Source organism: Dasypus novemcinctus, chromosome 19 (genome assembly GCF_030445035.2).
Source record: "Dasypus novemcinctus isolate mDasNov1 chromosome 19, mDasNov1.1.hap2, whole genome shotgun sequence".
NCBI classification, from domain to species: Eukaryota; Metazoa; Chordata; class Mammalia; order Cingulata; family Dasypodidae; genus Dasypus; species Dasypus novemcinctus.
The window spans coordinates 36,617,027-36,631,089 of NC_080691.1; the positions used below are offsets into that span (position 1 = coordinate 36,617,027).

The 14,063-nt window shown below is 38.7% G+C and overlaps 1 protein-coding gene across 1 annotated transcript in view; it reads right to left on the reverse strand.

Annotated features, from left to right (window-relative positions):
* Positions 1–14,063, reverse strand: part of PITPNB (phosphatidylinositol transfer protein beta) — a 70,783-nt gene that overhangs the window by 11,240 nt on the left and 45,480 nt on the right. Inside the window, exon 8 of the mRNA XM_004461700.5 lies at positions 10,217–10,294. Within this exon, the coding sequence (XP_004461757.1) occupies positions 10,217–10,294 (78 nt within the window). The remainder of the gene's footprint in view (positions 1–10,216; positions 10,295–14,063) is intronic.

The following is a 14,063-nucleotide window of genomic DNA, read 5'->3' on the forward strand; positions in this document are numbered from 1 at the left end:
AGGTTCTGAGGGGAGGGAGAGGGAAAAAAGGTGTACTATGGGGTCATTTACGGAACTTGGGAATTACCCTGAATGACAATGCAATGACAGACACAGGCCATTATATATCTTGTTATAACTTACAAAATTGTGCAGGAGAGTATAAATTGCAACGTAAACTATAATCCACGTTTAGTGGCAATGCTCCAGCATGTGCTCATCAATTGTAACAAATGTACCACACTAATGAAGGATGTTGTTAAGGTGGGAAAATATGGAAGGGGTAGGGAGTGGGTCGTATGGGAATCCCCTATATTTTTATGTAACATTTACATAGTCTAAGTGTCTTAAAAAATATATATATGTAAAATTTTAAAAAAGGAAAGGCTAAGCTCTATCAGTTTTTCATCCTCCACTGAGGTGATACTAAAAGGGTGCATGAACGTAGCTCTGCAGGGGTCTGGGGTTGGCCCAAGGTTGCAGGTCGTAGGCACGACATGTCTTTGACATCTGATGGATTGTCCTAAAACTTCCTATCATTTTGTATTTTATTCCATATTATGCCTGGGCTTAATAAAACATCCCCCTGCCCACCCAGGCTGCATTTCCTCTATGGCTGTGTACCCCCGACGCACCACTGAACAGTCCCTAGATACGTCCCAGATTGAACATTCCAAGGTCTGGTTAAATATGGACTGCTGAGAGTTTTGTTCTGAAACTGGAAATCACTGGATACATTGTCCTAAATGAAAACCTGTGGTGTTTCTAGTAGAACACCTACTCTTCAGAATTCTCCCAACAAGTTTATAAACACAGCAGGCTGCAGCATGGTTCTAATTAAAGAGCAAACGAAGTGTACTACAAACATGCCTATACCAAGCCTGGGCTCCAAAATCAAGAGTATACACAACGTGACTTAGATAATTAACCAAGTTGGTTTCTCACATTCTTTCGAGTGACTGTGTTAGGCTGCTTAAATCAATCAAGGTAATACTGGCAATTTATAAATTAATAGTGGTCTATAAAATTTTATTTTAAAAACTGTAAGCCATATGGGACAGAAAAGAATCAGCCCTCTCAGCGATTTCCCCAAACCCAAAATGTGTATTTGGTCTCAATCTGCTTTTTGTTTTCCATCCAACTTGCAAGCATCAAAAAAAAAAAAAAAAAAGAGAAAAAAAAACAGGGAAAAATAGGCAAAATAACTAAAACACAAGCAAACAAACAATGGTTGCATTTATTTCTTGGCCGAATTCTCCACAGTATCAATACCAACACAGCACGAAGTTCCCTTCAAGGAAAATAATTTCAAATATCCCCAGAAATGAGAGACATGATAACAGAGAAGCTATATATATATATTTTTCAATGATCCATAATACACGGTATGTAAGGTCTCTTTCAAATCTAAAAATGATTTAAGGGATTCATCTCTTAATATGAGGTATGGTCTTAAAACTGTGATGAAATTAAGAAAATGGCTTTTAAATTTCTCATACTTAGAGATGAAATAGAAAATAATGAAATTGCCTTGGACGTGTTGAGTAAAACTTAAAAAAACTTTTCTACTATCTTTCTAGGGTGAAATCTGACACTATGTAATAAAAAGTCTTAAAGCTGTCCATATACCATCCTTAACCTCATAATTCCACTTTGAGAAATTTATCCTGTTCAATAGGTACGAAAGTAACAAGACAGTAGATTTATTTATAACAGCAAAATCCTGGGCTTAACTTCAACACCCACTAATAAGACTGGTTAATAAAGCCATCTATCACAGGCCTTCCAAACAACTGGTTAGTATGCATATAGCTATTAAAAAGCATCTTTTCATACGGACCAAAGTTAGTGGCAATAGTCTAAGGATGTTCTTTCATAATCTGTAACAAATGTTCCACCATAATGTAAGGTGCTGCTGGAGGAGTGACGTATGGGAATTCTGCACATTATGCGTGACTGTTTTGTCAGCTCACTACTTCTCTAAGAAAAAGAAAATATTTTTAAAAAAGTATCTTTTCAAAGAACAGCAGCAACATGGAAAAAAAAAAGGATAATATGAATATAAATAGGTATCTATCCATGCTATAAATATCTGTAATAGAATAAACCACGCAAAGCAGGAGATAAACTCACAGTGGTAGTAGTCTCTGAATGGTGGGAACATAACTGATCTTTTATTTTCTTCTGTGTAAATTCTTTATCTTCAAAACTTAACAGGGAGCGGATGTGGCTCAAGCAACTGAGCACTCACCCCCCACATAGGAGGTCTGAAATCCAGTTCCTGGTGCCTCCTAAAGAAGATGAGCAGCCACTGCAACCGCCGTAAGGAGCAGAAGTGGCTCAAGTGGTCAGGCACTGACCTCCCACATTGAGGTCCCAGGTTCAGGTCTCGGTGCCTCCTTAAAAAAATGAGCAGATGAGCAGACAGATGAGGAAGCCATCTCAGGGACCAGGGTGGTGGGCAGAGATGAAAATTAAAAAAACAAACACCAGATTAAAAAATATATATATACGCTGGATTTTAAAAAAATAATAATAATAAAAACATTCTAGGGAGTAGATGTGGCTCAAGTTGTTGAGCACCTGCTTCCCACAAGGGAGGTCCCGGGTTCCGTTCCCAGCCTCCTAAAAACAAAATGAAACAAAAAAACAAACAACAAGCAAACTAACAAACAAAAACAACTAAGGGGTCAAATGTGGCTCAGTGGTTGAGTGCTAGCTTCCTACGTCCTGGTTACAATCTCCAGTTCCGGTACCTCAAAAACCATTTTATAGACAGAAAAAACTCCAATATGCTCTAAAAAAGTTTTTGCCCTCAGGTGAGTGAGTATATTAAAACAAAGATTTACTTTCCCATAAATTATCTGGGTAACGATTTCAAATTTTCACTCTTCTTTGCCTATAAATAATCTAAATATTTTTGTTTCTTTTCAATGTTTTATATCACCACCACCAAAACAAAAAACAAAAACCAAGTTAAAATGTAAAATAAAGTCTTGAATATATAATTGTAGTCCAGCCAGACTGTTTTTAATTTTTTCTAATCTTAAAACTTCTAAAGCAATGATGAGGTAAACATGCAGGGTGAAATATAACACCCTTCAGAGTTATCAGAAACATTCTTGTGAAGAAATGTGTAACTTTCAAAATGTGAAAAATCCTCATGGACATATATTTGGGTCCCAGACTTGGAGCAATGTTCTAGGCTCCATGGACCCCAAATAAATTCTCACCCTCAGGAGGTTCACAATCTAGGGGCAAGGAGGGAAGACGGGGACAAGATGACTTCTTCGGCCATAAAACAATACAAATGGCTTCTGACTCTCTTCATTGGCTAAGATATTAACTCCAAAGCAAATAAAGTCAAAATCTGAATTAAGATCTTTCACATATAACTCTAATCCAGCCCAAACCTAATATTTTCTAATCTAAATTCCTAAAGTAACCCTGTCCATTTACCTAAGGCAAAATAGGATTAACTGATTCCTGAATTTGACACACATACACACCACAAATCTAGCAGTAAAGAAAATTTTGTTGATACATGAGTTTTACATAGATTAAAGCTTAAAATTTTAAAAAAGACAATAAAAAAACGGAGGTAAAGACTGACTGGTTATAAAAAGACAGAACAGCCAGAAGTTCTATAACATAAATCATGAGTCAACAGAAGAACCCAAAAATATGACCCATCTCTCTTCAAAATGTAAATTCCATCCATAATATAGCAAGTACTAGCTGGTTGTAAAATGTCTGTGTAAAATTTTATTTAAATAGTTTATATATTCACTGGATTCCTTAAATGTCATGTTTCTGACTATAATGAAACCCCAAAAGCCCAAAACTATGTTTTTAATTTCACAAGGCATATTCGGTTACTCTACGGTATGTGGACAAGGCCTAAGGGGGAGTAAAGTACGCCGGAGCCAACCAACGTAACTAAACAAAACGCCGCATGTTTAGCTGGGATCGGGAGCAATCAGCCCATGCTATGCACCAGAACTAGTCTCTTGTATCTGTGACAAACAAATATATACAAATGTAAAAGAGAATTAAAAAACAAAAGAATTCAAAGGCATTCTGGAAATTCGTTTTACAAAACTGTAGTCCTGTCACGGTCTCATGCTCCCTTTCAACTCTATGCATACTGTCTTCTATTTAAAAACTTGTTGGGGTGAAGATGGACTAGGTATATAGCTACGGTTAACTAGAATGAATACTTTGCAAGGACACAGTCATGTATATAAGGTCCATACCACCCTTCATATTTTAATTTTTCAATTTTAGGCATTCTGAACGCTCAATTTCAGCTGTCGATTTTGTGAGTTTCCAACCCAGATTTCACTAAGGAAGTTAAAAATAAATGCACTGCTGAGACTGTTGCCAGTAAACAGCAACAGAAGAGTGTGGAATATATGTGAAGCATGCATACTGAATTTTCAGCTGAACCCAATTCCCCTCTCAGCCCTTCACTCAAATTTGTTTAGACTCTGGTAGTCATATGGACAGACCTACACTGGACATTACACTCTCTATAAGTCCAGGCTAGGTGAGCGATATTTAATTGATTTTTATTCAGGTCGAGAGTCAGCAAATGCACATTAAGCATCTCCTGTGAGTGAGGTGCTGCTCCATACAAAGGTAAGCTAGACACGGATCCTGTGGTTTAAAGTTCAGTGTGAGGAATGCGGGACGGAGAGGGAGAGAAGGAAGATAGACACGCTGACACGAGACACGCTACGTGAAGACCAGCAACAAACCGTTCTAGGAGAGCTCAAAGGCAGAAGACTTCCATCTGGTTGGGCAAGTGGGAAGTGTGAAAGGGAAGAGGTAATGGGAGATAAAGTTCAAGAGATTTAACTAATTGTAGGCTAAATGAATTTCACCAAACGAGGCAAAATGAAGTTAAGATAGGAAAGTTTACTGCCTGTGAGAGGATAATCAGTCACATTTTCCATGTCTCCAAACTTTTTGTTTTGTCGCTCACACCCATTTACTAATCAGAATGACGACATGTACTTCAGGCTTGTGTCCAATTAAACGAAACAAAACAAAACTCAAGAAGAAAACTTTATGCCCTACCAGTGTTGGGAAGATCCTCTGTAAGGGGCCCATTCTGCCGAATCCCTTCTTGAACCCACTGGCCTGTGCCCAAATCCTTTCACTTTGCCTGAGAACATGACATTCAGAATCCTAGATTAAGAGCTAACTTGGGACACACAGCTCCCTGAAGACAAGGGACATTTTTTTTTTTGCATCCTCTGTAGGAGTTCGTATAATTAATACATTGTAAGTGCTAAAGACACAGTTTTTAAATTGACTTAAAAACCTACCTGTCAAACCAGGTACTCCAAAAATCAGCCACGTTCTAAGGTTTGCTCTCTTAGACATAATCCAAAATTGTGGTCTAACCAGAAACTAACCATTAAGCCTCTTTCTGCCACCCACTACAGGGTTTCAAATGTGAGATTACAGGGAGGGAACGTATTTTTAAAATGCCTTCACATCCTTCCGGGGACTCAGACATGTCATGTCTAGACGAACAAACAGGAAGAGCAGTCATCAGTCTTTCTACCAGAGTGGCCTTCAAGTAAAGGACACTACTCATTAGCCACAAGAGCATTTTCTGGGTAATTTTCCTACTCATCTCTATCTCCCAGAGATTTCCATAGCTGGATTTCAACTTCTCCCTCATCACTTACTTCCATTTTTACTATCTCTGGCCAACAGCATCTTGTATTAGGTTGGTGCAAAAGTAACTGAAGTTTTGCATTGCTGAAATCTGCCATTAATATTGGCATACATTCTTTTAAAAATGTGGTTATATTATACATCATTTTAATGTGCATTTCTCACTTTATGTTTCTTTGCTAATGACTTGTTACTTGCTATTTATATTTATTTTAGATGGGAAATGATGTTAGATGCAAAGCAAATCTGAGTGCTTTTCTTATTTGAATTCCAAATGGGTCGTAAAGGAGCAGAGACAACTTGCAACATCAACAACGAACGCATTTGGCCCAGGAACTGCTAATAAATGTACAGTGCAGTGGTGGTTCAAGAAGTTTTGCAAAGGAGAAGAGAGCCTTGAAGATGAGGAGCATAGTGGCTGACCATTGGAAGTTGACAAAGACCAACTGAGAGCAATCATCAAAGCTGACTACAACAAGAAGTTGCCAAGGAACTCAACGTTGACCATTGTATGGTGGTTTGGCATTTGAAGCAAATTAGAAAGATGAAAAACTTGGTAAGTGGGTGCCTCAGGAGTTGACCAAAATTTTAAAATATCATCGTTTTGAAGTATCATCTTCTCTTATTCTATGCAACAACAATGAACCGTTTCTTGACTGGATTGTGACATGCAACGCAAAGTGGATTTTATACGAAAACCAGTGACAACCAGCTCAGTGGTTAGACTGAGAAGAAAGTTCAAAGCACTTCCCAAAGCCAAACTTGCACCAAAAAAAGGTCATGGTCACTGTTTGGTGGTCTGCTGCCACTCTGATCCACTATAGCTTTCTGAATTCCAGAGAAACCATTACATCTGAGAAGTATGCTCAGCAAATTGATGAGATGCACCGAAAACTGCAATGCCTGCAGCTGGCATTGGTCAAGAGAAAGGGCCCAATTCTTTTCCACAACAATGCTGACAGCACATCACGCAACCAAAGTTTCAAAAGTTGAACAAATTGGGCTATGAAGTTTTGCCTCACCCACCATATTCACCTGATCTCTCGCCAACCGACTACCACTTCTTCAAGAATCCTGACAACTTTTTGCAAGGAAAATGCTTCCACAACCAGCAGGATGAAGAAAAAGCTTTCCAAGAGTTTGTCAAATCCTGAAGCACAGCTATTTATGCTACAGGAATAAACAAACTTATTTCTCATTGGCAAAAATGTGTTGATTTTAATGGTTCCTATTTTGATTAATAGAGATGTGTCTGAGTTTAGTTATAATGATTTAAAACTCACGGTTCGAAACCACAGTTCCTTTTGCACCAACGTAATAGTAACTTTACCTTCGGCCAGTGATAACTGATGCTAACACCATCTTCCCACAGATACAGGGTAGAAAGAGAAAGGAATCTTGGCAGCATGGCAGGAAACAATTAATGCCTCTGTAATCCACAGAAATGGCTGCCCTCCACTGGTTTGGACGATCCAGATGGCCTCAAAGGCTTTCTAGAATAATTCTAAAGCATGACTGGTAAACAGTATGATGAACTGTTTTGAAGGGTCATCTCCTACTGCTGAAGTTTTTCCTCTCATTGGAGTTTAACAAACACAGAAGAGAAACAGGTCAAGCCTTTATGGCATATGTATAAAGATAACTGAATTTTTTTTTAGTGATAAGAGAGTTCTCAAAAGCATAATATAAAAACTACTACAACTTCCAGATCAATTTATCTGACCTGGTTATCTTACACCCAAAATATTCAGAATACTGGCTGAGACTTCCAAAGCATGTCAAGCACTAGAAGGGATCATTATGCTTTGGCACAGCTTCCCACAAAGGCCTTTACAGGTCTAATGATTAACTATTGTACATATGTAGACAGCGAAGCTTAAATCTTCATAAAGTGCCTGGCTTAAATGAACAATGAAACAAGGCCTTGCAATAGGGTGAAAATGACACCTTAATCTTCAAAGATGGTGTTTCAATTTGTTAAAATGACAACTCCTCACCCAGATCAGAGGTGGCAATTCTGGAAAGCTAAAAGGAATCAATGCATAAAATGCTTTTAATAAACCACTGGAATAGGGAGTCATACTATATACACACACCGTGAAAAACAAAAGGCAAAACCAAAAACCCACGAACCAGAAACACGTACACATACACACACACACAGTGATAGAAAGAAGCAAGACATTTATACCCATGGGAAATGCACAATTCTGCCTTGAAGCAAAATCTTAATCAGGTTATAAATTTCTCTCCTATTAACATGCACAGTCACTTGATCAAGTACTGAACTCTAAATAACAAATGTAATTCACGGGCTCAGATTTTTAACATTCTTTCTTCAGGGGAAAATGAATACAGAGCTACAGCCTGCCTCTCTGTGTATAGGTGTTTAAAAGATAAAAGATATGTATCATACCATAGGCTAAATGAAGAAAAGGTCTGTGCTCTTAAAAAATGTGGAAATTAAGAAAATCTATTCCTTAGCAAGCTCATCATCCTCTGCTAGCAAAGGCTTTCCAAACTTGTGTGGTCCTCTGCTTAATGGCTGACCTAAGGCAAGCATTCACACAACATACTCATTCGCAAAGATTTTAATAATCTCCAGCTTCTAGAACCAGGTGGAATCCTTGGGACACTAGACAGAGATAAGAAATAACTGTGTCATAAATATGGTGGTGTATTTAATGATCTCATCAACCCAAAGAGATGATGAAGCCAGAAAATTCTTTTTATTTTTAAAGGGATTTAGATAGTAGCATGACAACAAAAAGAGATGAGATTTATTGTACACCTCTTCTGTGTTGGGAACTTAACATTCATTACTTCATTTGCTCCTTAAAACAACCTTCTGAGATAGTGAGTCGTACCATTCCCATTTTAAGGATGAGGAAACAGGCCCAGAGGGATTAGGTTACTTAAGTCACACCTTATGACAAGTCAACAACGGCTTTTTAAAGGACACCCCACTGACCCTGCCCACTGGAAATCTACCATTGGTATTAACAGGAATTGTTAAGTTCTAGCAAATACCACAAATGCAGAGAGCTAAACAACTCCCATAGTGGAGCAGGGCACAAAAGGTACAGACGGGCAGGTGGAGAGTCGTAAGCTGCTATGTCTCCACACCTCACCCACATCTGTGACTAGAACTGACTTGGGTGAAAGAGAAATGGTGAACATGCTGTTTCTCCTACAACTCTTACCCGTGTTGCTCTGGCCAAGTTCCTCATCTATAAAATGAAGCAGGTGTACTTATCCCACAGGAAGGTTGTGAAGCTTAAATGTGTCCTGCAGAGTGCCTGGCACCTTAGAAATAGCCGTTGGTCTGCTCCCCTGCCACGGTATTCTCTTTTAGAAACTCAGTGCTAAATCTCAAAGGAGACAGGCTTCCGCTCTAACTCAGAACAACTTCTAAAGCCCACGGCTAGAATTCTAGAAGTGTGGGAGATTTTAAAAATCCATTAGAGCAAACTCATGATCATGCCTACTGAATATGTTCCTTAATCTATACGTGGCATATATCACCTTCTGGGTATTAAGTTAAAAGTCTCTAGGTAAGGCCATTAAATTGGAGAATTCTGAACTGAAATCTACCCACAGAGCAAATATGAAAATAAGATTATCATGAATCATTTCGAATAAAACAAAGTAAGACTCAGCCTTTATTTTAGCTGATGTGGAAGACAGTCCACAAAATTGGCTGACACCTATGGAGACCACTCAGTGAGTAATTTTCAGGGCTATGTTATAGGAATCCTATATTTTCAAACAATAGCTAGCACCTAGACACCATTTATAGATGACCTGTGACTAGGTTCAGAATAAACAGATTGGTTGCCAAGTAGAACCCTGCTGGAAGAAAATCTGCTCCGGGCATGTTTTGGTTTTTATGCTCCTCTTCTCCTGTCAAATTAGTTGTAATAACTTGCCATCAACATATTAGGTCTTCTTTAAGAGTTTGTCATTTAGTTCAGTGGATGTCTTTGAAATGCATTATATTTCTATGATAATTTAAATTGTTACCTTGACATTGCTTTTCTTACTTCCATGAATCAAATATAAGAGTGTGTTCACATAATCGAAAACAACTATTTTGCCACAAAAAGTGTTCTCTGGTGTCCTGCTTTCCAAAGCATAACTATTAAAAGGCTAGGAACATGGGCTCGTTTGAAGGGGCCTTGTTCAGTTTTTACTACAACTAAACTTAAACTATAGACCTTCATTTAGCATGGATTTTTTTTTTTTTGGTACTATCACTTTAAGTCTCAGGAGAGAGCATTACAATCCCAAAAGACTAAATCACTTGTCTCTTTTAAGAGTTATTAGAATAGCTTGATGCTGAAAGTGACAGTCTAGCCATGCTCTGTTTTATTAATGCAGCAAACATGCTGGCCAACTGCAACTGGCTATAAGTCCTTATCGCAAGTAAAATTATTTTTGTGCCATTTCTTTTTTTCAGTTAAACGTCACCAGCTCTTCAAGACTCAGGACCTGTCAAATGTTCTGTTGCCAAGACTCTGCCTGTCAGAAAGGTCAGCATCAGTACCTTCCAGTTGGGTCCCAGAGGGCCTCTCTTGGTCTTGACTGATTGGAATAATGCTGGGTCTTCATCAGTTTTGTAGTCCTGCAAAGCAAAACAAAGTCAGAGGCAGAGAAGAAAACCAGAGAAAATTCTTTAACCTTGCCAGAACAGCTCTTTGCAGCTACCAAAACACATTGCAGAATCCGATTATACTTACTGTGCCTTTGCATAAAAGTATAAAAATGCCTCTATGTGACACTAGGTTTTTAGTCTGGTTCTCTTTGCTTTTTAAACCTTTACCTTAGGCAAAATGACTACATAACAGGAAATAATGAAGTCTTGACTAGCAATCCACCAGGTCTGGTTACTGGGTGGGATGGCTATCTCTGAGATGGAATCTTTCAACATTTTGACACTTTCAGCCCTTTGATATATGTATTATCACATTTAAAAAAAGAAAACATACCATCCCGATTTTTGACAATACCTGTAGATGATGACAGTGCTAGAGATTGACTACCATGACTGGGGACACGAACTAGGACAACTGATTCTGGGACCTCCCCAAATCTCTTCTACAGTTGGGTCTGTAGATGCACCATTTCCTTGGCCAGCCTCTCCAAACCTTCTTCCACAGAGAGACATGGACTACAAACACCATGGCTTTCTCACAGAAGAGGGACTGTCTTCATGACATGCAGGGTTGTACCACCCGTCTTGGCCTGCACCTTTCACTCCTTCACTGTCGCAAGTGGTTACAAAAGCGTCGATGGCTGTCCCATGGCTGCCTCAGGTATATCATGCTAGAGGAAACAGCCCTAAAATTCAGATTTTAGTCAAGGTTCTTGTGTGTGTAAATTCTGTTTCCCTTAATATTCTTTTCTTGACAGAATGGAGGAAATGAGTAAATCTTTAACCTATCTGCTTTAGAAAAAGTCCCTGTTATCATTATACTCACACATGTACGTGCAAAATTTGCAGAGAGAAATAAAAAATTCTTGGGAAAAGCTAAAGCAAAAAAAGCGATGAATCGTAATCATGACAGTGGACAGAGGCCGGTTGGTTAGTTTAAAATATTGCAAAAAGAGAGCTCTTTCCTTCTGGAACAGAATTTCTGAACAGGGTCCCTTTCTAGCCTTCATGGAGGGACTACATGCTCAGGGGGAAATGCTGTGGACAAGTTAAATATGAAAACCCCAGTCAAAAATCATTTTTTACAGATAAGGACAGTGCAAACAAAAAGCAAGCACTGAACATGCTCCAAGACATACTAAAACTTTCATAAATTGGAGAAAACCTATTGAGAAGCACCTTACCAAGATTCAACACTCAGTAAATGTGTAATGACCATGTTAATAATTCCTAAAGAGAAAGTTATAAATAAAATTAGGATTACAAGGAAAAATTTTTAAAAACTTTTAACGGATGACAGCTGGGTAAATACGGGGCCCTGAACTCCAAGCCTATCTAATGGTTAAGTAAGAAGTTACGAAAGACCTAATGATGGGCTGAAATCATTAAATGAGCAAACTGAGCTGGCCACAATGGGTTTTACAGCTTTAAAATATGCAGTGCGGTGTTGCCACAGGCATTGGGTCAGTCAGCGTTATCCAGGAACGACAAACTGGGATGAACTGCAAGGAGTTGGACAATCGGAGTTATTTCGTGTAACTGGACACAGCTGTCAAGGCCAATTATTGTCAGCTGATAGGAATTTTTAAATTCCTATTTAGAACTGCAACCTAAAAACTAACAACTTTGCTTCTGACCATCGCTCAGGTGGTCTCAAGACCTGGACTCACAGAGAGAAATAAGCTATTCTGCCTATAAAAACAAACATATAATGCCATAAAATATTTTCCTCTAGGTCAGTAGCTTGGAATTAAAACCCAAAGACAAGCTTCCTTTTCTCAAAATTGAAAATATTTAATATCCTATCAATAATCACTTTTGGCATCATTTCCCTCAAAGTCTATTTATTGAACAGCCCCCATGGAGAAAGTAGTCCAAGGAGTCTGAGGAGGGTGAGGAGAATCAACACATGATTCTGGTTCCTAAAAAGTCACTAGTTGGAAAAGAGAGATGAAGAAAAGGTAACTAAAACCTGCAAGGGTTCTTAACCTTTTATTCCACGGACCCCTTTGCCAGTCAGGTGAAAACCATGGACCCCTTACTAAGTCCACACTATACTGTGTATTATTTAATAAATATATCACACCCACACCAACACGTCCCCACAAGAATAATGGTTTGGTTTTTTTTAAATTTCAATTCAAGCTCACAGACCCCTGGTTAAGAACCCCTGTCTGGAGAGTACGTTTTAACTGCCATCACAGAATGGGGAGAAGAATTCTAGTCAGATCGAACCAGCAGGGTTTATTGGTTTATTCCATTTATGGAGGGGAAAAAATCATTTTTCACCTTTTTTACTATTAACTAGGTTGTGACCTCAGTATAGTTGCAATGCTCAAGTATTCTATACAAAATCTGAGATATCAGAGAGCCGGGCATGTGTTGACCAGTAAATACCACATTTCCTGAATCGGCCATCAGAGGAGGTGCCATTATTTTATGATCATTAAGAAGGAAAACACCCTGCCAAACTATGACATGTCATAACTGGAAGGTGAATCCTGATTCTGGATATATTAATACATGAAGAGGGTGTAGCTCAGTGGTTGAGTGAGTGCTCTGCACATTGGACCTGGGTTCATTCCCCGGTACCTCCTACAAATTAAAAAAAAAAGTGAATGAGGGTGGCCGTGCATACCTTAGAATTCATGAAAGAGAAACTGCAGAACTATCTCTGTGGATTCTAAATTTGCCCGCCCCAAGAAAAAGAAAAAAACGAAATGGGGTGGGGGTGGGGGTGGGGAAGGTGCACAAATACCACCAGGGCTAAAGAAACAAAACTGATGATGTTATACTTTGACATCACAAATCAAGAAACAACTAATTTAAGAAAATTCTCCACTCTGGGTGTAATACACTGTTCTAGAAAGTACATGCCCCTAGGCCCTCATTATTAGTGCTGACTGTGGACACTTTTCTGAACTATGGATATACAGACTCACAGAGGTGAACTGGACCTTAAATACCAAGCAAGGCCCCCTACTTCTGCACGCAAGGAGACCACAGTCCCCTGAGGTGGTCAGGCTCGCCTACACTAGGACTTCAACTCAAACCTTCTTGGCCTCCGTCCTGGCCTCAACAGTGTATCACACAGGATGATGCAGAAGGGCGTCCACATATACTAGATAATCAAAACACATTTCAACAAGCACAAGCAGCAGCTGCACCAGAGACACCAAAGTGGAATTTCCTATAAGGCATGAGTGTGAATATATAAAATATCACACACACACCATACACCCAAAAATCTTTCCATTTTTTTTCTCTTGGACACAAAGCAGCAAACCTTAAAGATATTGTATCAAAATATAACAAACACCAATTATTAACAATAGCACCTTAACCCTGACAGATGAGGATAATGCATCTTGTCAAAACCTGGGAAGTTTTGTGCTTTTTTTTATATGAGGTTGAATACGTAAATGTTTAATCAGTTCAATTAAGTAGCAAGATATTGGGAAGCAGGTGTAGTTTTAACCACCTCAATTTTGGAGCTCTGTAACATACATTTAATTTTTTTGGACAATAGCTGCTTCACTACAATTTCATTGTTGGGTATCTAGTTTGGTCTTTCTATATTGGAAAACTGGCCGATTTATATCTGTATCACAATGAACAAATATATTCCTTCATGTATGACAGTTCCAGCATACAGAATGCAACCTCAGCTACCAATTATAGCTGCAAATGAGCAATAGTGTGGAATGAGACAGCCTGCTGGCTTTGTTAGTATTCTGTC